This window comes from Hemiscyllium ocellatum, chromosome 1 (genome assembly GCF_020745735.1).
Source record: "Hemiscyllium ocellatum isolate sHemOce1 chromosome 1, sHemOce1.pat.X.cur, whole genome shotgun sequence".
Classification (NCBI taxonomy): Eukaryota; Metazoa; Chordata; class Chondrichthyes; order Orectolobiformes; family Hemiscylliidae; genus Hemiscyllium; species Hemiscyllium ocellatum.
In genome coordinates, this window is record NC_083401.1 from 98461191 (window position 1) to 98488779 (window position 27589).

Here is a 27589-nt window from a genome sequence, read left to right on the forward strand (position 1 = left end):
TGTAAAACCTGTGCCCACACCTCCTCCCTCACCTCTATCCAAGGCCCTAAAGGAGCCTTCCACATCCAAAGTTTTACCTGCACATCCACTAATATCATTTATTGTATCCGTTGCTCCCGATGCGGTCTCCTCTACATTGGGGAGACTGGGCGCCTCCTAGCAAAGCGCTTTAGGGAACATCTCCGAGACACCCGCACCAATCAACCACACCGCCCTGTGGCCCAATATTTCAACTCCCCCTCCCACTCTGTCGAGGACATGGAGGTCCTGGGCCTCCTTCAACGCCGCTCCCTCACCACCAGACGCCTGGAGGAAGAACACCTCATCTTCCGCCTCGGAACACTTCAACCCCAGGGCATCAATGTGGACTTCAACAGCTTCTTCATTTCCCCTTCCCCCACCTCATCCTAGTTTCAAACTTCCAGCTCAGCACTGTCACCATGACTTGTCCGGACTTGTCCAACCTGCCTATCTTCTTTTCCACCTATCCACTCCACCCTCTCCTCCCTGACCTATCACCTTCATCTCCTCCCCCACTCACCCATTGTACTCTATGCTACTCTCTCCCCACCCTCCTCTAGCTTATCTCTCCATGCTTCCAGCTCACTGCCTTTATTCCTGATGAAGGGCTTTTGCCCGAAACGTCGATTTCGCTGCTCTTTGGATGCTGCCTGAACTGCTGTGCTCTTCCAGCACCACTGATCCAGAACCGAGTGAATCCTTAGAAGAGTATAAAAAAGTAGGTGTATACTTAAGAGGGAAATCAGGAGGGCAAAATGGGGACATGAGATAGCTTTGGCAAATAGAATTAAGGAGAATCCAAAGGGTTTTTACAAATATATTAAGGACAAAAGGGTAACTAAAGGAGAGAATAGGGCCCCTCAAAGATCAGCAAGGCGGCCTTTGTGTGGAGTCGCAGAAAATGGAAAAGATACTAAATGAATATTTTGCATCAGCATTTACTGTGGAAAAGGATATGGAAGATATAGACTGTAGGGAAATAGATGGTGCCATCTTGCAAAATGTCCAGATTACAGAGGGGGTGGTGTGGGATGCCTTGAAATGGTTAAAGGTGGATAAATCCCCAGGACGTGATCAGGTGTACCCGAGAACTCTGTGGGAAGCTAGAGAAGTGATTGCTGGGCCTCTTGCTGAGATATTTGTATCATCGATAGTCACAGGTGAGGTGCCGGAAGACTGGAGGTTGGCAAACGTGGTGCCACTGTTTAAGATTACACCAAAATTGGAGGTGTAGTGGACAGCGAAGAGGGTTACCTCAGATTACAACAGGATCTGGCCCAGATGGGCCAATGGGCTGAGAACTGGTAGATGGAGTTTAATTCAGGTAAATATGAGGTGCTGCATTTTGGGAAAGCAAATCTTAGCAAGACTCATACACTTAATGGTAATGTCCTAGGAGTGTTGCTGAACAAAGAGACCTTGGAGTGCAGGTTCATAGCTCCTTGAAAGTGGAGTCACAGGTAGATATGATAGTAAAGGTGGCGTTTGGTATGCTTTCCTTTATTGGTCAGAGTATTGAGTACAGGAGTTGGGAGGTCATATTGTGGCTGTACCAGGACATTGGTTAGGCCACTGTTGGAATATTGCATGCAGTTCTGGTCTCCTTCCTATCGGAAAGATGCTGTAAAACTTGAAAGGGTTCAGAAAAGATTTACAAGGATGTTGCCAGGGTTGGATGATTTGAGCTAGAGGGAGAGGCTGAACAGGCTGGGGCTGTTTTCCCTGGAGCGTCGGAGGCTGAGGGGTGATCTTACGGAGGTTTACAAAATTATGAGGGGCATGAATAGGATAAATAGGGAAAGTCTTTTCCCTGGGGTGGGACAGCCCAGAACTAGAGGACATAGGTTTATGGTGAGAGGGGAAAGTTATGAGAGACCTAAGGGGCAACTTTTTCACACAGAGGGTGGTACGTATATGGAATGAGCTGTCAGAGGATGGAGTGGAGGCTGGTACAATTGCAACATTTAAGAGGCATTTTGATGGGTTTATGAATAGGAAGGGTTGGATGGATATGGGCCGGGTGCTGGCAGGGTGGGACTAGATTGGGTTGGGATATCTGGGTCAGCACTGACAGGTTGGACCGAAGGGTCATTTTCCATGCTGTACATCTCTATGGCTCTAAGATATAGGAGCAGAATTAAGCCTTTCAGCCCATCAAGTTTGCTCCACTATTGAATTGCGGCTATTACATTTCTCAACTCTATTTTCCTGTTATCCCCTCATGACTATTGATCAACTTATTAATAAGAACATCGGGTTTTAGTCTCTCCTACTGGTGGAAAAATCTTCTCTATGTCAACTCTGTTCAGGCCTCATTATTCTGTTTGTTTCAATCGAATCAAACAGACGTTGAATATGGAGTGAAACTAGGGAAACTGGATTCATTTCAAACGGTTTTTGGCACAACAGCCAAAAGATAGAAGACAGAGCATGGTGGTGGAGGGTTGCTTTTCAGACTGGAGGCTTGTGACCAGTGGTGTGCCACAAGGATCAGTGCTGGGTCCACTGCTTTTTGTCATCTATATGAATGATTTGGACTTGAACATAGGAGGTATGGTTATTAAGTTTGCAGATGACACCAAAATCGGAGGTGTAGTGGACGGTGAAGAAAGTTACCTCAGAGTAGAGTGGCATCTTTGTCAGATGGGCTAAAGGGCTGAGGAGTGGCAGTTGAAGTTTAATTTAGGTAAATGTGAGGTGCTGCATTTTGGGAAAGCAAATCTTAGCAGGACTTATACACTTAATGGTAAGGTCCTGGGGAGTGCTGCTGAACAAAGACCTTAAAATGCAGGTTCATAGCTCCTTGACAGTTTAATCACAGGTAGATAGGATAGTGAAGACAACATTTATTACGTTCTCTTTTGCTGGTCAGTGGATTGAATAGAAGAGTTGGGAGGTCATGTTGCAGCATGTACAGGACATTGGGTTGGCCACTTTTGGAATAATGTGAGAAATTCTGGTATGCTTGCTATAGGAAGAATGTTATGAAACATGAAATAATTTAGAAATGATTTAGAAATATTTTGCCTGGGTCAGAGGGTTTGAACTATAGGGAGAGTTTGAATAGGCTGGTGCTGTTTTCCATGGAGTGGAAGCTGAGGGGTGACCTTATAGAGGTTTATAAAATCATGAGGGGCATGGAAAAGGTAAATAGACAAGGTCTTTTCCCTAAGATGAGGGAGTACAGAACTAGAGGGCGTAGGCTTAAAGGTGAGAGGGAAAAGATACAAGGGACCTTAGGGGCAACTTTTACATGCACAGAGTGGTGTGTGTATGGAATGTGCTGCCAGACGAAGTAGTGGATGCTGGTGCAATTGCAACATTTAAAAGGCATCTGGATTGGTATATGAACATGAAGGGTTGAGGGGGACATGGGCTAAATGCTGGCAAATGGGACTAGACTAAGTTAGCATATCTTATTGCATGAACAAGTTGGACCGAAGGATCGGTTTCCATGCTGTACATCTCTATGACTCTAAACATGGCAAATGGCTGTCTTCTATGCTATAAGATTCTACAGTGACATTCTGAAGGATCTGATGGAAAGATGAAAGCAGTGCCATTAAACTCATTATGTTTCAAGCTTGGCTCATGATAAATGAGGTCCCTTTAGCCCCAAGAATGACAGTTAGCTCCTTCTCGAAAATATTCAATGATTTGGCCTCAACGTGCTCACCACAGTGAAGAAATTTCTCATCATCCCAGTCCTAAATGGCCTATCCTATGTTCAAGACTCCCTCTGGTCACTGGGAGCATCCTTACAGTGTTTAATCTGTCTAGTTCTGTTGGACATTTACAGGTTTCTATGAGAGACGTCTTTTTTTCTGAACATCAGTGAACATAGTCCTAACCAATCTAGTCTCTCCTCACAGGTCAGTCCGGTTATCCCAGGAATAATTCTGGTAAATGTTTAAGCTTTGTTGCATTCCTACCAAAGCCAGAGCATCCTTCCAGAGATGGAGACCAAAACTGCACACAAATTTCCAGGTGTGGTCTCACCAACACCCAGTACAATTGCAACAAGATATCCCTGCTCCTATACTTGAATTCACTCACTATGAAGGCCAAGTTACCATTTGCCACTTTCACCACCTGCTGCACTTGCATGCTTACTTTCAGCAATTGGCATACAAGATCACCCAAGTCTCATTGAGAAAAGGAGGTGCAATTTGTCACCAATCAGATAATAAACTGCTTTCCTGCTTCCAGGATTTTGACTCAGAGGTGAAGGAATGGCATAATATTTTCAAGTCAGGACGGTGAGTGGCTTGGAGAACTTACATGTGGCGATGTTCTCATATATCTGTTGCTTTTGTCCTTCTAAATGGAAGTGGTTGCGGGTTTGCTCTCTTTGGTAAATTTCTACAGTGTATCTTGTAGATAGTACACAATGCTGATACGGAATTTGGAGGGAATGGATGTGGTGGCAATGAAGTGAACTGCTTTGTTATGGATGGTAAGGGACCTTGATCAATTGGTCCAATGGGCTGAGGAGTGGCAAATGGGTACTGGATAATTGCGAGGTATTGCATTTTGGTAAAGCTAACAAGGGTGCGACTTAGACAGTTAATGGTAGGACCCTGGATGGTATTGTCAAATAGGGACACTTAGGGGCTCAGGTATTGGTTCATTGAAAGTTGCATCAGAGGTAGACAAAGTGGTTAAGTTGGCATTTAGCATGCTTGTCTTCATTGCTCAGACCACTGAGTACAGGATTTGGGACATCATGTGCAGGTTGTACAGGACATTGGTGAGACCACTTTTAGAGTAGTGTAGAGTTCTGGTCACCCTGCTGATAGGAAAGAAATGATTAAATTGAAGAGGGTTCAGAAAACAATTACCAGGACATTGCTAGGATTAGAGGGTTTGAGATACATGGAGAGCCTGGGACCCAGTGATAGAGTTTGAAGGGTGACCTGATTGAAGGCATAGATTAAATGAAGAGCAAAGGTCTTTTCCCTCAAATGGGGAAGTTCAAATGTAGAGGGCATATTTTTAAAGTGAAAGATGAAAGATTTAAAGGAAACTTAAGGAGCTTTCCACATATGTGGAATAAACTGCCAAGGATAGTGGTAGATGCATGTACAATTATAACATCTACAGGACATTTGGATAGGTACATGAATAGGAAAGGTTTAGAGGGATATGGGTCAATCGCAGGCAAGTAAGATTAGTGGAGTTTGGGAAATTTAGTCAGCATGGATGAGTTGAAACAAATCTGTTGGACCTGTTTATAGCTATATGGTCGAATGTTTTTGGAGCTACACTCATCCAGGTAAGTAGGGGCATTCCATCACACTCCTGACTTGTGCCTTCTAGATGGTAGATACGCTCTGGGAATCAGGAGATAAGTTACTAGATGCAGTATTCCTAGCCTCTGTTCAAGTCCTGTAGCCACCCTACTTCTATAAAAAAATCGAATTGGTCAATGGTAGGCTCCTGGATGTTGATAGTGAGGATTCAGTGATGGTGACACCAATGAATGTCAAGATGAGGTGGTTAGATTGTCTCCTCTTGGAGATGGTCATTGCTTGGCATTTATGTAGGACATTGGTACTTGCCGTTTTTCAGTCCAAGCCTGGATATTGTCTCAGTCTTGTTGCATTTGAACATGGACTATTTCAAATAATTGACTATATAAATCTGGCTCATTACTAAATCTAACGTGGCTTGACACTGAATTTGTCCTTTGAGTGGATTATAACAGGAAAACACCCCGAATCCATTCAAAAATTGCAGCATCATACATTGGGAAAAATCTTAGGATGCATTCCTGCAAATTCATAATTTGTACTCACAATAAGATAGATTTCATGCCAAGGGCACATATTTGAAAAATTGGTCATTAATGTGCTTTGAAAGTACAGTACAGTGTGTGCCAGCTACAGACAACTACCTAACTAGTGCCATACACTCCATATAGTGTGCTAAATTCCAATTTGATTCAGTATCCCTTCCACTCCCCTTGTGCTCCTGCACCCCACTAGTGTTTGTCAGTTTTTTTTTTAAAAACATTTGTTCATGGAAACATGGGACTCACATTTATTGTAGAAAACGTGTTGCTGGAAAGGCGCAGGTCAGGCAGCATCCAAGGAGCAGGAGAATCAACGTTTCGGGCATGAGCCCTTCTTTAGGAATGAGGGGAGTGTGCTAAGCAGCCTGAGATAAAAGGTAGGGAGGAGGGACTTGGGGGAGGGGCGTTGGAAATATAATAGTGGAAGGGGGTTAAGGTGAGGGTGATAGGCCGGAGTGGGGGTGGGGGCGGAGAGATCACGAAGAAGATTGCAGGTTAGGAAGGTGGTGGGTTCGAGGGTTGGGACTGAGACAAGGTGGGGGGAGGGGAAATGAGGAAACTGGAGAAATCGGAGTTCATCTCTTGTGGTTGGAGGGTTCCTAGGCGGAAGATGAGGCGCTCTTCCGCCAGCCGTCGTGTTGCTGTGGTCTGGCAATGGAGGAGTTCAAGGACCTGCATGTCCTTGGTGGAGTGGGAGGGGGAGTTGAAGTGTTGAGCCACAGGATGGTTGGGTTGGTTGGTCCAGGTGTCCCAGAGGTGTTCTTTGAAAAGTTCCGCAAGTAGGTGGCCTGTCTCCCCAATATAGAGGCCACATCGGGTGCAGCGGATGCAGTAAATAGTGTGTCTGGAGGTGCAGATGAATTTGTGATGGATATGGAAGGATCCCTTGGGGCCTTGGAGGGAAGTGGGGGGGGGGGGGGGGCGGGGGGAGAAGGTATGGGCGCAAATTTTGCATTTCTTGTGGTTGCAGGGGAAGCTGCCGGGAGAGGAGGTTGGGTTGGTGGGGAGTGTGGACCTGACAAGAGAGTCATGGAGGGAGTGATCTTTTCGGAACGCTGATAGGGGAGGGGAAGGAAATATATCCCTGGTGGTGGGGTCCGTTTGGAGGTGGCGGAAATGACGATGGATGATATGATGTATATGGAGGTTGGTGGGGTGGTAGGTGAGGACCAGTGGGGTTCTGTCCTGGTGGCGTTTGGAGGGGCGGGACTCAAGGGCGGAGGAGCGGGAAGTGGAGGAGATGCGGTGGAAAGCATCGTCGATCATGTCTGGGGGGAAATTCTGGACCCCCACATCATCTGCAGTCCTCACTTTCTCCTCACATTTATTGCCCATCCTTAATTACCCTTGGGGAGTGATAAGCTGGCTTCTTGTATCACTGTGGCCCTTGGGGTATAGTGACATCCACACTGATGTTAGGAAAAAGGTTACAAGATCTTGGCCGAACAGTGAAAAATGACAATATAGTTCCAAGTCAGAAGGATGTGTGGCTTGGAGGGGAACTTGATGTTGGTGTTCCCATGCATCTGCTGCCCTTTCTTTGTAGCTATAGGCGTCATCAATTTGGAAAATGCTGCTATATGGGTTTTGGCAAGTTACTGCAGCATATCTTGTGGATGGAGCATATTGCAGTCACTGTACAGTGATGAAGGGAATAAATGACGAAGGTCATGGATGTGATGCCAGTCAAACAGGCTGCTGTTTATAGAAGGTTTTTTTTGTTACATTCTCAAATTAAAAATCAATTAGGTAATTAAAAAAAAACACTTACTAGAGAGGAGTCCTCCCCACCACAGCCACTCTTTTAGATAGGCATATCCTCCTTGCCCTGCAAAATCACAATAGTACAATCAAATTGATGGATCAACTTTGGGTCCACTTTTGACTAGACAGCTACTGTTCATGGGGAAATCAAATGGCTGGATTTGCCAGCCCTCTCATGATCATTGTATTTTTCATTAAGTACCACTAACTTAATCACCATGTTTGAAATTTATCTAAGACACTATTATTAGACAGACTAACCACCGTAAAAGGTAGCTTATAAATCTTATTCAGACTCCAACACTTAAAATATTAAACACATTCATGAATGTGAAATGCTTCAACTTCTATTCAAGGTTTATTTTTGTCTAATGGAGTTACAATAACTTTTAGGAAAATGAGATAAGACTCTAAAACACTTCTTCAAAATGAGTCAACATCTAAGAAGATATGAAACTGAATAAAGTTAACATAAACTGGACTTTTAAAAAAATTTCTAAATGCAGATCTTGACGAGCTAGAAAATTAAGCTGAAGTTTATTTATTGCTTACATTATATACAAAAATCTGCTTCATTTATTGCAGTTAGTCATATAAATTATAATCTCAGAAACAGCCATTAGAAGAGATAGTTGAACTGCCAAAATGTTGCTGAAGTGGAGACCAAAGAATCTTTAATTTAGTCATTGCAATGGTGAACTTGAACACAACATACAGGGTGTTTCTCAAATTTCCACATCAATTGTTCTTGATATTGATATAAAATATTACTGTATAAAGCAAATTATTAAAGAGGAAGGAACAAAAGAATACCAAAACTTTATTAGAGAAAATATGAGGAGAAGTGACCTTGGTCTATATTTTGAGTGCCAGATTGTCATTACTGCAATGGAAATAGGAGTACACATTGGGACTCCATGGAATCCCTGTTCCAGCAGATTCCAAGGGAATTGTTCAAGACATTGAAAATACTGATGGGAAATTGTGTGTCTGGAACTCTTCAAACGTATCCATTTAAATTTTGAGAATTTTAAGCATTCCACTGCAATTAATAGTTGGCCAGGGAAAAGTAGACAATTAAAAACCTTGCCTAATTTCTGCACAACTACTAAATATACCCTACTAATTTCTAAACACTTCCAAATACTCTTCCTCAAAAGTCCTAGGATGACCCAGTTGGATTGAAGCTATGATCTGCACTTTTGCAGTAGCCATGATTGGAATCTCCTGAAAGAACTGTGGAGTTCTTCCCTAACGTTAAAAAAAACACGAGGAGTGGAATGGTAATCTGAATACGATTGCCACTCTTCAGAAAATCTGACTCCTTAAGTACCGGAAACTTTCATGTACTTACCCCCACACTCGTGGTTCCTCAACTGTTCCAGAATCTTCTATCGGCCTGTCGGACGCCATTACACGTGGCCGCTACAGCGCCCGCAGCACCAACGGCCGCTGCCGACCGTGACGTCACTTCCACCCCCACCAACCTCGTAGCCTCCGCGATCGCCGCCCAAACAACCGCCCCAGCGATCACCGTACAGACAACCGCTTCCATGATCGCCAGGAAGATCGCCGACGGACTCGCGACCCCCGCGGCTACCGGGAATGACTACGGTTCTTTCGTCGTCACAACCATTTCCGCCCCTTCGGTTGCTGTCGCCGCAGCCACTTCCGCCCCCACTGACATCACTAACCTGCAGGACCACAACGCCTCAGGTTTCCCCGCCCCCACGCCGTCTTTCGTCACTACACGTAACCCCGCCCTCACGCAAACCTTCGTCACCACGCATAATCCCGCCCCCACCCTTATTTCCGTCACGACGCATGACCCCGCCCCCACACCGAGCAACGTCACCACGTCTAACCCCACCCCTACGTCGATCTCTGTCCCTGTCCCTAACCCCGCCCCCAGCTCCAGTCCCACACCAGATCCTAGCTCCCAGCCATGCCGGATCTTGACCATCCCTCCAGACATCCCCCTCTCTGAGGATGAAAGATCAGTCCTCAGCAGGGGCCTCACCTTCATTCCCCTACGCCCTCAGATCAATGAGTTCAACACGCGGCGAGATATTGAACAATTCTTCCGCCGCCTTCGCCTCCGTGCCTACTTTCAAGACTCCCGCCCACCCTCTGACAACCCCTTCTCCCGCCTCCAACGCACCCCATCCACCTGGACACCCCGTGCTGGCCTCTTACCCGCCCTCGATCTATTTATAGCCAACTGCCGCCGTGATATTAACCGACTCAACCTGTCCACCCCTCTCACCCACTCCAACCTCTCACCCTCAGAATGTGCAGCCCTCCGCTCCAATCCCAACCTCACCATCAAACCGGCAGACAAGGGAGGTGCGGTAGTAGTTTGGCGCAACGACCTTTATACCGCTGTGGCCAAACGCCAGCTCGCGGACGCCTCCTCTTATCGCCCCCTTGACCACGACCCCACCTCCCACCATCAAACCATCATCTCCCAGACCATCCATAACCTCATCACCTCAGGGGATCTCCCATCCACCGCCTCCAACCTCATAGTCCCACATCCCCGCACCGCCCGTTTCTACCTCCTGCCCAAAATCCACAAACCTGACTGCACCAGCCGACCCATTGTCTCAGCCTGCTCCTGCCCCACCGAACTCATCTCCGCATACCTCAACATGGTTCTGTCCCCTTTAGTCCAAGAACTCCCCACCTACGTTCGGGACACCACCCACGCCCTCCACCTCCTCCAGGATTTTCGCTTCCCCGGTCCCCAACGCCTTATTTTCACGATGGACATCTAGTCCCTGTACACCTCCATCCCCCATCACGAAGGACTCAAAGCCCTCCACTTCTTCCTTTCCCGCCGCACCAACCAGTACCCTTCCACTGACACCCTCCTTCGACTGACTGAACTGGTCCTCACCCTGAATAACTTCTCTTTTCAATCCTCCCACTTCCTCCAAACTAAAGGAGTTGCCATGGGCACCCGCATGGGCCCCAGCTATGCCTGTCTCTTCGTAGGATATGTGGAACAGTCCATCTTCCGCAACTACACTGGCACCACCCCCCACCTTTTCCTCCGCTACATCGATGACTGTATCGGCGCTGCCTCGTGTTCCCACGAGGAGGTTGAACAGTTCATCAACTTTACTAACACCTTCCATCCCGACCTGAAATTCACCTGGACTGTCTCAGACTCCTCCCTCCCCTTCCTAGACCTTTCCATTTCTATCTCGGGCGACCGACTCAACGCAGACATCTACTATAAACCGACTGACTCCCACAGCTACCTGGACTACACCACCTCCCACCCTGCCCCCTGTAAAAACGCCATCCCATATTCCCAATTCCTTCGTCTCCGCCGCATCTGCTCCCAGGAGGACAAGTTCCAACACCGCACAGCCCAGATGGCCTCCTTCTTCAAGGACCGCAGATTCCCCCCAGACGTGATCGACGATGCCCTCCACCACATCTCCTCCACTTCCCGCTCCTCCACCCTTGAACTCCACTCCTCCAACCGCCACCAAGACAGAACCCCACTGGTTCTCACCTACCACCCCATCAACCTCCGTATACAACGTATCATACACCGTCATTTCCGCCACCTCCAAACGGACCCCACCACCAGGGATATATTTCCCTCCCCTCCCCTAACAGCGTTCCGCAAAGACCACTCCCTTCGTGACTCCCTCATCAGGTCCACACCCCACACCAACCCAACCTCCACTCCCGGCACCTTCCCCTGCAACCGCAGGAAATGTAAAACTTGCGCCCACACCTCCTCCCTCACTTCCCTCCAAGGCCCCAAGGGATCCTTCCATATCCGCCAAGTTCACCTGTACCTCCACACACATCATCTATTGCATCCGCTGCACCCGATGTGGCCTCCTCTATATTGGGGAGACGGGCCGCCTACTTGCGGAACGCTTCAGAGAACACCTCTGGGACGCCCGGACCAACCAACCCAACCACCCCGTGGCTCAACACTTTAACTCTCCCTCCCACTCCACCGAGGACATGCAGGTCCTTGGACTCCTCCACCGGCAGAACATAACACGACGGCTGGTGGAGGAGCGCCTCATCTTCCGCCTGGGAACCCTCCAACCACAAGGAATGAACTCAGATTTCTCCAGTTTCCTCATTTCCCCTCCCCCCACCTTGTCTCAGTCGGCTCCCTCAACTCAGCACCGCCCTCCTAACCTGCAATCTTCTTCCTAACCTCTCCGCCCCCACCCCACTCCGGTCTATCACCCTCACCTTGACCTCCTTCCACCTATCACATCTCCATCGCCCCTTCCCCAAGTCCCTCCTCCCTACCTTTTATCTTAGCCTGCTTGGCACACTCTCCTCATTCCTGATGAAGGGCTTATGCCCGAAACGTCGAATTTCCTATTCCTTGGATGCTGCCTAACCTGCTGTGCTTTAACCAGCAACACATTTTCAGCTGTGATCTCCAGCATCTGCAGACCTCATTTTTTATCCTTAAATTTCAATACTAATGAAATTCTTGCATTTCTAGAAATAAAATCAAAACAGTGTGGGTTTCCTCCCACAGTCCAAAGATGCACAGGTCAGGTGAACTGGCCATGCTAAATTGCCCAAATTCCCTTAGTCAGAGGGAAATGGGTCTGGGTGGGTTACTCTTCAGAGGGTTGGTGTGGACTTGTTGGGTCGAAGGGCCTGTTTCCATACTGCAGGGAATACAATCTAATGTAAAGCATTAAGTGTTTGGTAAAATGCAAATGGTAGCAAACTGAACTGCTTAGCTTAACATTATACCAATTGTCAAATAGCAATAAGAGGCAATCAAGATTAGTGTTCCAACAAAAGTACGAGTTATCCACCTTCCTGATGTTTGCCAATATGGATCCAAATTTTCTTACTGCCAGTGTTAGCAGCTGTTGGTAGCTCCTGTTGACTCTGAATAATAAGTCCCAGGTTCAAGACCCATTCCAATGCTTGAATGAACAGAAACCCAGGCTGACATTCTAGTGTGGTACTGAATGAGCTCTGTACTTTTGGAGATGCCATTTTTTGATGGGATATTAAACCCCCACACCCCCCCCCGCCCACTTTTTCAAGTGAACATAAAGGAATCTATGACACTATTTCAAATAGTGGAGGGTTGCTCTTCAGAATGTGACCAGTGGAATGCCACGAGGATCCAGTGTTCTGACCAATATCTATCCCTCAATCAATATCATAAACACAGATTATTGGGTGATTATCACCGTTTCTCTGATAAAAAAAATCAGTGGAATATAAAATATTAGTTTGTGCTGTTGACACAACCAGACAAGAAGTAAATAGTCAGAGATGTACAGTACATAAACAGATCCTTCGGTCCAACTCGTCCATGCTGATCAGATAACCTAAATTAACCTAATCCCATTTGCCAGCATTGGCTCATCCCTCTATTCATATACATCCAGATGTCTTTTATGTTGTAATTGTAGCAGCCTCCACCACTTCCTCTGGCAGCTCATTCCACCCTCTGCATGAAAAAGTTGCTGCTTTGGTCCCTTTTATATCTTTTCCCTCTCACCCCAAACCTATGCCCTCGAGTTCTGGACTCCCCCATCCCAGGCAAAGACATGGTCTATTTATTCTACCATGCCCCTCATGATTTTATAAACCTCAAAAAAAAGTCAATACTCAGCCTCCAATGCTCTAGTAAAAACAGCCCCAGCCTATCCAGTCTCTCCCTATAGCTCAAACCCTCCATCGCTGGCAAAATTCTTGTTAATCTTTTCTGAACTGTTATCAAGTTTTACAAAATCCTTTCAAAAGGAGAGAACAGAATTGCATGCAATATTCCAAAAGTAACCTAACCAATGTCCTGTACAGCCGCACCATGACCTACCTACTCCTATACTCCATGCTCTGACCAACAAAGGAAAGAATACCAAAATGTCTTCTTCACTATCCTATCTACCTGTGACTCCACTTTCAGGAACTATGAAGCTGCATTCCCAAGGTGTTTGTTCAGCAACACTCTCCAGGACCTTACCATTAAGGGTATAAGCCCTGCCCTGATTTGCCTTCCCAAAATGCAGTACCTCACATCTATCTAAATTAACCTTCATCTGCCGCTCCTCGGCCCATTGGCCCAGATGATCAAGATGCCTTTGTACTCAGGGGTAGCCTTCGTCGCTGTGCACAACACCTCCAGTTTTGGTGTAATCAGCCAACTTACTAACTATTCCTCCTGTGTTCACATCCGAATCATTTATATAAAATGACAAAAAGCAGTGCACCTAGCACAGATCCTCGTGGCATTCCACTGGTCACATTCCGAAGAGCAACCCTCCACCACTATCCTCTATCTTCTACCTTCGAGCCAGTTCTGTATCGAAATGGGTAGTTCTTCTTATATTACATGAGATCTAACCTTACTAAGCAGTCTACCATGAGGAACCTTGTTGAATGCCATACTGAAGTCTGTAGAGATCATGTCCACAGCTCTGCCCTCATCAATCCTCTTTAGTACTTCTTCAAAAAAAGAACTCAAGTTAGTGAGACACGATTTCCCCACACAAAGCCATGCTGATTGTTCCTAATCAGTCCTTGTCTTTGCAAATACATGTAAATCCTGTCTATCAGAAATCCTACCAACAACTTGCCCAATGTCAGGCTCACTGGCCTATAGGTCCCTGCTTTCCTTACACCTTTCTTAAATAGTGGCACCATGTTAGTCAGCCCCCAGCATTCCGGCACCTCACCTGTGACTATCGATGTTATCTCAGCAAGAGGCTCAGCAATCACTTCCCTAGCTTCACAAAGTTCTAGGGTACACCTGATCAGGTCCTGGGGATTTATCCACCTTTGTGTGTTAAGACTTTCGGCACCTCCTCCTCTGTAATATAAACATTTAAGATGTCACCATTTCCCCATATTCTGTATATTTCATGTTCTTTTCCACAGTGAACATTCATTTATTATTTTCCCCATCTCCTGCGGTTCCATACATGGGCTGCCTTTCTGATCTTTGAGGGGCGCTATTCTCTCCCTAGTTACTCTTTAGTCCTAAATGTATTTATGAAATTCCTTTGGATTTTCCTTAATCCTATTTGCCAAAGCTATCTCATGCCCTCCTGATTTCCCTCTTAAAAGGTATACTCCTACTGCCTTTATACACTTCTAAAGATTTACTCAATCTCTGCTGTCTATAGCTGATATGCGCTTCTTTCCTTTTCTTGCCCAAAATCTCCATTTCTCTAGTCATCCAGCATTCCCTAATTCTACCAGACTTTCCTTTTACCCTAATAGGTATATACTGTCTCCAGACTCTCGTTATCTCATTTCAGAAGGCTTCCCATTTTCCAGCCATCCCTTTACCTGTGAATGTCTGCCTGCCTCCAATCAACTTTTGAAAGTTCTTGCCTAATACCGTTAAAATTGGCCTTCCTCCATTTAGAACTTCAACTTTTAGATCCGGTCTATCCTTTTCCATCTCTATTTTAAAACTTAACAAAATTATGGTCGTTGGCCCCAAATTGCTCTCTGACTGACACCTCAGTCAGCTGCCCTGCTGAGGTCAAGTTTTGCACCTTCTCTAGTAGGTACATCCTCATACTGAATTAGTAAGTGTTATTGTACACACAAATGCCTCTCTAACTAAACTCTTAACACTATGGTAGTCCCAGTCTGTGTTTGGAAAGTTAAGATCCTCTTCCATAACCACCCTATTATTCTTACAGGTTTTCAGATCACCTTACAAATTTGTTTCTCATTTTCCCTCTGACTATTGGGGGGGGGGGGGGGGGGGGGGGGTTGTCTACAGTACAATCCCAATAAAGGTGATCATCCCTTGCTTATTTCTTAGTTCCACCCAAATAACTTCCTGGACGTATTCCCAGGAACATCCTCCCGGGATAGCCGTAATGTTATCCTTTATCAAAAAACACCACTCCCCCCTCCTCTTGTCCTCCTTTTTATCTTTCCTATAGCATCCATACCTTGGAACATTCAGCTGCCAGTCCTGTCCATCCCTGAGCCAGATCTCTGTAATTGCTACAATATCTCAGCCCCCTTTTTCCAACCATGCCCAGAGTTCATCTGCCTTCCCTGAAGTAAATGCATTGAAATAAATGCAGTTTAATATAGTAATCATACTTTGTTGTCAGTCATTCCTGTCTGCCCTGACTGTTTGATTTGCTCCTTTTTCCAACTGTACTGATATCAGATAGTCAAGAGAGAGATCTATCTCCCAGAGAACCTGGAACTGTTATGGTGGGCTGTGTCATTCCAGTCCTGCTTTGCAGTGGCTCGTATATAGGATCCATTTCTATATGCCTGTTGATAGCGTTTGGGGTTGAGATCCAGACCTCTAGAAACTCCTGTGCAGGTCTTTGGTTAGCTTGTCCCAAGATAATTACATTCCAATGGATCCTACATACAAGCCACTGCAGAGCAGGAGCAGAAATGACAACACCATAACAGACCGGGTCAGATAAATAACAAGTGGACAAGTACAAAATACTTCATTGGAAGGCGCACTAATGATGTTAGCTACTAGGGTGACGAAACATCTGCATACGAAACCAACCAACTCGACAGGCAAACCAACAATGTCATCCACAACTGGAGTTAAAAATCTTCTCAAAAACCTTAAAATGTCCCTTATTTCTTAATAAAATGCACACTTGAAAAATTAAGTATTTGCTAAATCCTATTAAGGATGATATTGGCATCAGGGGTGATATCACAGAAAATAAAGATGCCTGAGTTAGAAGTTTCCACAGATGGCTGAAATTGTCACCTGCTTAACTCTTGTTATTTTGCAGAAATAGGCACTCATCTCCCAATACCTCGACACGGTACGCATCTCCCAATACCTCGACACGGTCCTGTCCCCTTTAGTCCAAGAACTCCCCACCTACGTTCGGGACACCACCCACGCCCTCCACCTCCTCCAGGATTTTCGCTTCCCCGGTCCCCAACGCCTTATTTTCACTATGGACATCCAGTCCCTGTACACCTCCATCCCCCATCACGAAGGACTCAAAGCCCTCCGCTTCTTCCTTTCCCGCCGCACCAACCAGTACCCTTCCACTGACACCCTCCTCCGACTGACTGAACTGGTCCTCACCCTGAATAACTTCTCTTTTCAATCCTCCCACTTCCTCCAAACCAAAGGAGTTGCCATGGGCACCCGCATGGGCCCCAGCTATGCCTGCCACTTCGTAGGATATGTGGAACAGTCCATCTTCCGCAACTACACTGGCACCACCCCCCACCTTTTCCTCCGCTACATCGATGACTGTATCGGCGCTGCCTCGTGCTCCCACAAGGAGGTTGAACAGTTCATCAACTTTACTAACACCTTCCATCCCGACCTGAAATTCACCTGGACTGTCTCAGACTCCTCCCTCCCCTTCCTAGACCTTTCCATTTCTATCTCGGGCGACCGACTCAACACAGACATCTATTATAAACCGACTGACTCCCACAGCTACCTGGACTACACCTCCTCCCACCCTGCCCCCTGTAAAAACGCCATCCCATATTCCCAATTCCTTCGTCTCCGCCGCATCTGCTCCCAGGAGGACCAATTCCAACACCGCACAGCCCAGATGGCCTCCTTCTTCAAGGACCGCAGATTCCCCCCAGACGTGATCGACGATGCCCTCCACCACATCTCCTCCACTTCCCGCTCCTCCGCCCTTGAGCCCCGCTCCTCCAACCGCCACCAAGACAGAACCCCACTGGTTCTCACCTACCACCTCACCAACCTCCGCATACAACGTATCATCCGCCGCCATTTCCGCCACCTCCAAACGGACCCCACCACCAAGGATATATTTCCCTCCCCTCCCCTATCAGCGTTCCGCAAGGACCACTCCCTTCGTGACTCCCTCGTCAGATCCACACCCCCCACCAACCCAACCTCCACCCCCGGCACCTTCCCCTGCAACCGCAGGAAATGTAAAACTTGCGCCCACACCTCCACACTCACTTCCCTCCAAGGCCCCAAGGGATCCTTCCATATCCGCCACAAGTTCACCTGTACCTCCACACACATCATCTATTGCATCCGCTGCACCCGATGTGGCCTCCTCTATATTGGTGAGACAGGCCGCTTACTTGCGGAACGCTTCAGAGAACACCTCTGGGCCGCCCGGACCAACCAACCCAATCACCCCGTGGCTCAACACTTTAACTCTCCCTCCCACTCCACCGAGGACATGCAGGTCCTTGGACTCCTCCACCGGCAGAACACAACTACACGACGGCTGGAGGAGGAGCGCCTCATCTTCCGCCTGGGAACCCTCCAACCACAAGGTATGAATTCAGATTTCTCCAGTTTCCTCATTTCCCCTCCCCCCACCTTGTCTCAGTCGGTTCCCTCAACTCAGCACCGCCCTCCTAACCTGCAATCCTCTTCCTGACCTCTCCGCCCCCACCCCACTCCGGCCTATCACCCTCACCTTGACCTCCTTCCACCTATCCCACCTCCATCGCCCCTCCCCCTAGTCCCTCCTCCCTACCTTTTATCTTAGCCTGCTTGGCTCTCTCTCTCTTATTCCTGATGAAGGGCTTATGCTCGAAACGTCGAATTCTCTATTCCTGAGATGCTGCCTGGCCTGCTGTGCTTTGACCAGCAACACATTTGCAGCTGTGATCTCCAGCATCTGCAGACCTCATTTTTTACCAGAATAAATTGAAGCAAACTGGAGGGCAGGTAACTTAAACTCTCTTGTCCCTTTCACCACCAGTTCAGAATACTTTAAGATGTTGCAATATAATTCAGAATGGTCAGGGTTCTGTGCTAAAACATGTAAGAATCTTATAGCTAAAGTAAATCAGAAACATCATACTTCTCAATTGTAAGTTAAGAACCTGGTATGGAAGAATGCTCTCGATCTTGCTGTAAATGTCACAGTTCTGACCCACACACCTTCCTGAATCCATTTCAAGAAAATGGTCAATAAGAGACAAGATCTTGGGATAAATAGAAGCATGGAGCAAAAGAGCAAGGAGTTATGTTGAACCTTTGCACAACTCTGTTTTGGCCTCAGCTGGAGTAGTTTGTCAATTGTACAAAGGATATGAAGGCTTTGCGGATGGTACAAAAACAAAGTGAGATAATGGTTTCAGGGTATTCACTACATGGGTGGATAAAGGAGAAATCCACTGTTTCTCCAGAGAACATTGAGAGATTTGATAACGGGGTTAAAAATCATGAATTGCTAGACAGTGCCATTATTACAAGGGTCAAGATCCAGAGAATATGGTGATTGCTAAAAGAGCCAATGGCATTATGCGGAAATGTGTTTTTCTTCTATAAGCATGTGGGATTTGGAGAGCATTGCATAAGATTGTTGTGAAGGCAGGTTTAATTGTGGCTTCCCAAAGGATAAGAATCTGAAGGAAGAAAGAATTGTGGGGCTAGAGGGTTAAAGACAGTCTGGTTAAACTAGCTCTAGCCAAGTTGCTATGGTCTCGATGTGATGAATAAAAAAGGGCTAATTCTTTGCTGTAAATATTTTTAAGTGAAAGGTGGACTGAAAACCTGACAAATTCAATAAAAAAAAACAAGTAAATGTAACCATGAAGATTTATAGTTCACCTTGCCTAAGTTGAGCATTTCAACATTCCTGTGAAGATGTTTATTTTGCTAATAGTTCATTCATTTACTTTCAACCTTCTCAAAGGCCTTCCGACTCGTTCTATATAATAAAGGATTTGGAAGAAGTACAAAAATAAGGGGCTTTATTTTAAGTTTATATTCTTCATATTGATTTTAAAATCTGTACAGGGCAGTGTACATCATTCAACTGTTCAGAATCTTAGAGTCATAGAATCCCTAGAGTGTGAAAGCCAACCATCCGAAAAGCATCACATCCTATCCCTGTAACCCTGCATTTCCCATGGCTCACATTCCAGGACACTACGGGTAATTTAGTATGGCCAATCCACTTAACCTGCACGTCTTTGGACTGTGGGAGAAAACCCACACAGATGCAGGGAGAATGTGCAAACTCCACATATACAGTTATCTAGGGGTGGTATTGAACATAAGTCCCTGGCGCTCAAAGACTGCATTGGTAACCATTGAGACACTGGCCATGTCCCAGATCCCTGAAAGTAGTAGAAGAGGTAAAAGGTGGTTACAAAGGCAAAAAGGATGCTTTCCTTCATTGGGCAAGGTATTGAGTATAATACTGGTGTATATACAAGACAGTGCTTAAGGCACAACTGGACTTGTGTACACAACTCTGGTCACATGATTACAGGAACTAAATAATTGCTTTTGGAAGGAAGAGAAGCCCATTTGTAGTTAGTGACAAGCAGCAAACTTTTTTTCCACCCTCTGCCCTGCACCTTTCCAAATCACTAGAAAGTAGAGCCAGTTAAGTAACAAACGGTACCCGCAACTCTTGCAGCATTATGACTACCTACACCACACAAACTACGGCAGCTCAACATCATCAAGGACAACACAGGATGAACAATAAACACTGGCATAATAACACTTAATAATATCCACATCCTTTTGAATAAAGAGAGAGAAAAAAGTCAAATTTCAGTGAACACAATCTTATCAACGCAAATATCCACAGAAAGGTCACGGACGTCAAGGCCTTTATTCACAAAAACAAAAATAGTACGGACAGACTTGTGGAGTGAGATGCAATCATCAATAAAGCAACAGGTCATATAGAGTCATAGAGATGTACAGCACGGAAACAGACCCTTCGGTCCAACTCGTCCATGCCAACCAGATATCCCAACCCAATCTAGTCTCACCTGCCAGCAGCTGACCGATATCCCTCCAAACCCTTCCTATTCATATACCAGATGCCTTTTAAAAGTTGCAATTGAACCAGCCTCCACCACTTCCTCTGGCAGCTCATTCCATACACGTGCCACCCTCTGCGTGAAAAAGTTGCCCCTTAGGTCTCTTTTATATCTTTCTCCTCTCACCCTAAACCTATGCCTCTAGTTCTGGACTCCCTCACCCCAGTGAAAAGTCTTTGTCTATTTATCATATCCATGCCCCTCAATTTCATAAGATCACCCCTCAGCCTCTGACACTCCAGGGAAAATAGCCCCAGCCTATTCAACTTCTCCCTATAGCCCAAATCCTCCAACCCTGACAACATCCTTGTAAATCTTTTCTGAACACTTTCAAGTTTCACAGCATTTTTCCGATAGGAAGGAGACCAGAACTGAATTCAATATTGCACGAGTGGCCTAACCAATGTCCTGTACAGCCGCAACTTGACCTGCCAACTCCTGCACTCAATACTCTGACCAATAAAGGAAAGCACAACAAACATCTTCTTCACTATCCTATCCAGCTGCAACTCCACTTTCAAGGAGCTATGAACCTGCACTCCAAGGTCTCTTTGTTCAGCAACACCCCCTAGGATCTTACCATTAAGTCCTGATAGTTTCCGAAAATGCAGCACCTTAAAGATGCAGCGATAGGTGGGTGAGAGAAGAAGAAAAAAAGATAAGAAGTTAGGTTTAGCAAAAAGTTGTTGGGTGAAAAGATTGCTGACAATAATCTTATATTTAAATAAAAACTGATAACACATATCCAATTGACGACTTAAGAACCAGCAATTCTGTAGGATTTCTCACTGAAATCTTGAAGCAATCTATACAAAATTTCTGAAATAATTAATTTACTTTATTTGGAAATAAGAATACTATAATCATATCCTACAATGTTTCATTAATCAAAACTTAACAGTGAGAGGAAGTTTTAAGGTGCTGTAGTAGTGTCACTGGACCAGTAATCCAGAACCTCAGACCAATGTTCTATGAATAAAAGCAAAATGCTGTAGATGCTAATTTGAAACAAAAATAAATGCTGTAGAAAGTGAATAGGTCTGGCAGCATACAGGCAAAGAGAAACAAAGTTAATGTTGAGTTTGATAAGATCCTTCCTCAGAACTTCATGTTCTGGAGAAATGGGTTTGTAATTGGTAAAAATTGGAAATCAATAAAATCTAGAATTAAAAACTAGTCTAAGAACAACCATGTAACCATCATCGGTTATTAAAAATCAACTGGTTTACTAATGTCCTTTAGACAACAAAATCTTTTATCCTTACCTATGTGATTCCAAACCCAAACCAAAGTGCTTGATAGTTTACAGCCATCTGAAATGCCTCAACAAATAACTCAGTCACATAAAGCCACTAAAAACCCTAAAAGAAAGGATCACATAACACCAGGTTATAGTCCAATAGGTTTATTTGGAAGTACAAGCTTTTGGAGCGCTGCTCCTTCATCAGGTAGTCAGGTGGCTAGCTACCCTGACGAAGCAGTGCTCCAAAAGCTTGTACTTCCAAGTAAACCTGTTGGACTATAACCCAGTTTTGTGTGATTTTTAAACTTTGTCCATCCCATGCAATACTGGCACTTGCACATCATAAAAGATGAGAGTGAAACCCACAGACTACCTGACATCATTCTAGACACTGGAAATGAAAAAGGCAAACCTGTTGACCTGGAAAAATTCTTCCTTGCTAATGTCTGGAGTCTCATACCAAAATTGGAAGAACAGTCTCAGATTAGTCAAGCAACTATCTCAAAAGCAAACTGTCAGCCTCATACCTTACAGACAGTTATCTCTGATATCACCTTGAAAAAGTCACGTCCTATTGATAGGATGGAGCCTTAGAGGTGGTGGCACAGTTTATAGAAGAATTGAGGAGGAGTTTTTTTTGGATGTTCTCAACATTTACTCTTGACTACATGATGTTTCATGGCAGCAAGTCAAAACATGGACAAGGAGATAAAGGTAAAGTCAGCATTGTCCTAAGAGATGATTGGGCTGCTTTCTCATTAGGAGACAGTTGGACTCAGCAGGGATCTTCATGGTAATCTCAGGTGGTACGGCTACTGAACTTGTGCGGTTGGCTCATTTCGCATTACAATGCAGCTGTCCAGACAACTGAGTTAACTGATCTGTTGGCCAAATGCAACAATTAAGAAGCTTGACACCGTCCAGTGCAAAGCTGCTTATTTAATTGGCCCTACATCCACAACATTCAGTCCCTCCATGGTAACAGCAGTTTGTGCCAACTGCAAGATGCATTGCAGGAACATACAGAGGCTCCTTAGACAAGACATTCCCAATATCATCACTACCATCTAGAAGGACCAAGGCAGCAAATACATGGAAACACTGCCATCTGCAAATTCCTCTCCAAACCACTCACCATTTGGACTTGGAAATATAACCTTGCTCCTTCTGTCTCTGGGTCAAAATCCTGGAATACCTCCCTGACAGCTTTGTGGATCCACATACGCTAAGCGTACCACCACTTTCTCGGGAACAACGAAGGAAGGGCAATAAATGCTGGCTCAGCCAGTGACGCTCACATCTCATGCATGACACTGAAACAATACACTGCAATCACTTACCAAAACCCCTTTAACAGCACCTTCCAAACCTGTGACTCCTACCGCCTAGAGGAACAAGGTTAGCACCACACCTAGTTCCTGTCCAAGCCACACACCATCCAAACTTGGATTAATACTTTTGTTGTTCCTTCACATACACTAGATCAAAAATTCTGGAACACTCTTCCTAAGAGCACATCCAAGATTTGCAAAAGTTTAGCAAGATAGCTCAGCATCACCTTCTCTAGTACAGTGATTGCAGGTCTAATCAGTGATGGTTACATCCATGTATGAACACATGTTATTTATTGGAAAAACACATCAAAAGAAGAAAAACAAAATTTAATGACTATAAAAGACAAAAAGTTTAGAATTTCTACTTTCATTAACCTTTTGGAATATAGTTGAAGAAAAAAATTGTTGACCCACTTATAGCAATGTGTATTAAATGTTTAAAAATATCCAAAAAGATTAATTGGGCCTCAATAGAAAGAAATTGCATGGCTTTTTCAATGCTAAGGGGTGTGTTCCAAAGTGTCCAAGCTGGACAGAAAACAATGTGCGTGGAAACACATTTCAACCAAGAAAATAATTTCATTCAGAACTCTGATCGTCCAGCTTATGCTAACTTCAGATTTTTTTCTTGATTGTAAGAAAATACTAAGCTCATTACTGACAAAATACCACACTCATCCACAAGTGCTATTTTATACATTTAAGTTCATGTGAAAAATTACATTTTTAATTTGACAAAGACATTGATCAGTGACACCTTACAATTGCTTCTGCAAAGCCAATCATCTCATACACTACACATCAAAGAGATCTCTGAGCCATAACACTAAGAAAATGATCTTAAAATAAAAAAAAGACTTACCAGCTCTGGTAATTCCTTTCTCAGACACTCGCAAGAGACCTTTCTTCTTTAGTATAAAACTGGATCCTGTCAGGAGACTGGAGGTGACTGCTAAGGCCAATCCAATATACAGGTTGTAATGTGTGTCAGGCCATTTTATTGTTTCACGTTCAGTTCCATTTAATTTTTCACTTGTTCTGTAAGGCTGATTATCTTTTACTTCGGTTGTTACGTTGATGATCTGACACAAAGCCCATTGAGACTTATTCGGACATGCAACTGAAATGAAAGAACCTGTAGGGTTTTTAAAATGAAATATAAAATAATTGTGAGGGCTTGAGGCTTATAGAATGAAAGCATTTTTATACTCAATTCAAAACAACCAAAGAATGCAAAATTTGTAAAATTGCATTTAATACCTCACTACTATCTTGCTCAGTATGTTCAGTTCAATTTTTGTCTTGCTATTAACCAAAATATGGTGTGGGAAGCCATCTTTCATTGATTTTTAGCTTCCAGATTCCACTAATATGAAGATTTTGCCGAGTAAAGCAAGCCTTGATAATTACTGACATGACTGGTGTAGCTGTACAGTACCTGATATAACATACATGGGTGTACCCTAACATAAGCAAATAAGTGAGGGGACCATTACAACAAACATCATACCCATGAATTTTACAAAAATAATTAGCAGCCACTGACTTACGTTTTAATTGAGTTGGTGTTGATTTGTAGACAATCGCAGAAAACACAGCATGTTCAATACATAGGGAATAAAACATAACTAGATGAAAGCCTTGAAGGGTGAAACAAACATTGAAAGGTAGACCTTCCCTTCATGAAAATTCTGAAGATTTTACAATAAAAGTAATATTTTCTCATTAATGTGTTTGTAATTCTTTGTGCAAAACTGAATTAAATGTTTGAAAATAGAGCTGGCCATCTCTCCAAAAGTTACTGAACATTGCCACTGATATAGCACTAACCACAAATCCAACTAATGTAGGTGTATTATCTTATCTAAACCCAGCTGAGACAGAATGCAACTCATCCAACTTGCCAGCATTTCACTGAAAGCTCTTCACGTTCTCCAATCCTCCTATTTTATGGTGACAAGCTTCTAAATCTCCCTCAACTCAATCTTGAGAAGAGGTAGAATATAACTGGGGAAGACTGATATACAGAATCTTGGTCAGATCCCTTCTCTATTTACTTTGAAAGTATCATACATCAGGAAAGAAACATGGACCTGGGAAATGTAATTTTATTAGAATAATGCTAGGACTTTGCCAGTTCCATTTTGAGGATAATTTTCACACATTTGCTGGAACTATTTTTTATTATTGTGCCATTTTTGCTCTGTATTTTCAATCAACACACCAGCAAACCACACAAAAAAAATGCTTCCCTGTCTATTTACCCTGGTCATAATGTTATAACCATAGAGACATGTAAATCACATTGCAAAATATTTTTCACCATCACTTTTTACCTTGGTGCAGAGACATGTTTCAGAGATTATTAGAATTTGTAACTTGAGGATGACTAAATGTTCTTAACTTCAATTTTCTTTAATTATATCTATGAACAGTGAACCTTCTATGTCGTCGGTTGGACTGAAGCGTGGTAGATGAGCACGTTTATTTTTCTAATTTGAGTAAATAAAAACTTAAGTGGAATACAAAATTTGAATCAAATGCAGGATTTATGACCACAGTTGAATGACCAATAACAGTGTTAGGCTCTATATTACAGGATGTTAGGTCATTGAAATTTCACTCAGGTGACATCTAGGGTGAAGAACCACAAATAAAACAACCTGAAACATTAGTTTATTTTCATCAGAACAGAGGATATTACAAGGTAATTTGATAAAACATAGGCCACTGCAAATAGAAACTGATTGTTTCCAATGAAAATGAAACCTTGAATAGGGGAAAATCTGATAAACTTGACTGTTCTTTTTAAAGTGATGCTCTGGTAAGATTATTGCTCGAATGACTACTTACAAATAATGTAATTAATATTTAAATGGAAGAATGGTAATTTGAAGCAAAGCGAGCAAAAACAAACAAACACCAAGAGTGGTTAGAGTCATAGAAATGGAAACAGACCGTTCGGTCCAACTCGTCTATGCCAACCAGATATCCCAATCCAGTCTAGTCCACCTGCCAGTACTCGGCCCATATCCAAATGTCTTTTAAATGTTGCAATTGTACCAGCCTCCACCACTTCCTCTGGCAGCTCATTTCATCCTCTACATGAAAAAGTTGCCCCATAGGTCTCATCTATATCTTTCTTCTCTCACCCTAGACCTATGCCCTCTAGTTCTGGTGTCCCCGACACCAGGGAAAAGGCTTTGTCTATTTCTCTTATCCATGCCCCTCATAAATATGTACGAGGTCACCTTTCACCCTCCGATGCTCCAAGGAAAACAGCTGCAGCCTATTCAAATCTCACCCTACAGCTCAAATCCTCCAACCCTGGCAACATCCTTGTAAATCTTTTCTGAACCCTTTCAAGTTTTACAACATCTTTCCGAAAGGAAGGAGACCAGAATTGCACACACTATTCCAAAAACGGCCTACCAATGTCCTGTACAGCAGTAACATGACCTCCCCAACTCCTGTACTCAATACTCTGACCAATAAAGGAAAGTATATTAAACGCCTTCTTCACCATCTTATTTACTTGTGATTCTACTTTCAAGGAGTTGTGAGCTTACACTCCAAGGTATTTTTGCTTAGCAACACTCCCGAGGACTTTCCCATCAAAGGTATAAGGTCTGCCAAGATTTGCTTTTCTAAAATGTAGAACCTCACCTTTATCTAAGTTAAACTCCATTTACCATTCCTCAGCCCATTGGAGCATCCGATCAAGATCTCGTTGTAATCGGAGGTAACTCTCTTCGCTGTCCACTACACTTCCAATGTTGGTGTGGTCTGCAAACTTACCAACTATACCAATTATTGCTGTGGTTGTATTAAATGACATAGTCTAAGTTGTAATTTTACTTTGTGCTCTGACCACGCAGTCAAATCCGATACTCAACATACATCCACTTCAGCTGCAAAATAGCAATACCTCTAGACAGAGGTCAAATTACAACATTACTTCAAATGACTCGTATTTGTTGTATAGCAAAGTTATTAAATAACACAGGAAAAGATCGTTCAACTGTGTCAAACAGAATCAGCACAGAGTAATTGCAAAACAAGTTGCAGGACATTACCCTCAACACACTGTTCGTATCGCGGTCCGGAGTCCATAGATTTCCGCGAGCAACTGGAAGCGAAGTTGTTTATTTAGAAGAGCTAGCTCATGAATCTTCTGAGTTAAAATGTCTTTATTGAAAGTTTCTGTCAAATACGTGACCACTTTTTTGATTCCACCCCCTTTACTGCACAACATAGACCTGCCTTGTGTTCACTGGCTCTACCTGCGAACTTGTTTCACTTCCTCGAGGAGACTGGGCTCCACCTGTGGCCCCGCCCCCTTAGCACGCGCTCCGGGTGTCCGCCTGTCACTCACTCACACAGCGCCGCAGGTGTGCCCACCTCTCCCGGGTCACAGCCCATCCTGTGGCAGAAGAACCTCCAACACTGGAGGATGCCAGCTCGAAGGTGGATAGGGCATTTAATTTTGTTTTGGGGGTGTGGGAAGAGCTGGAGGACTTGTGCCGGATCTCTAGAACCTTTCTCCCTCCATTGGAATTTATTTCTGATCGGGAATGCCTTTGGTTTATTTTAAAAAAATACTTTATCAAATCAATCTGTTCACAGATGCTTTTACACACCTCTGGAGCAGGT

At 44.3% G+C, this 27589-nt stretch overlaps 1 protein-coding gene across 1 annotated transcript in view; it reads right to left on the reverse strand.

The window, feature by feature from the left end:
* Positions 1-27236, reverse strand: part of LOC132819437 (magnesium transporter NIPA2-like) — a 38307-nt gene extending 11071 nt beyond the window's left edge. The window contains exons 1-3 of the mRNA XM_060830944.1: positions 27013-27236; positions 23799-24071; positions 7587-7643 (exon numbers count right to left, since the gene is read on the reverse strand). Of these exons, the coding sequence (XP_060686927.1) occupies positions 7587-7643; positions 23799-24071; positions 27013-27049 (367 nt within the window). The 5' untranslated portion in view covers positions 27050-27236. The remainder of the gene's footprint in view (positions 1-7586; positions 7644-23798; positions 24072-27012) is intronic.
* Between the last annotated feature and the right edge of the window lie 353 nt (positions 27237-27589).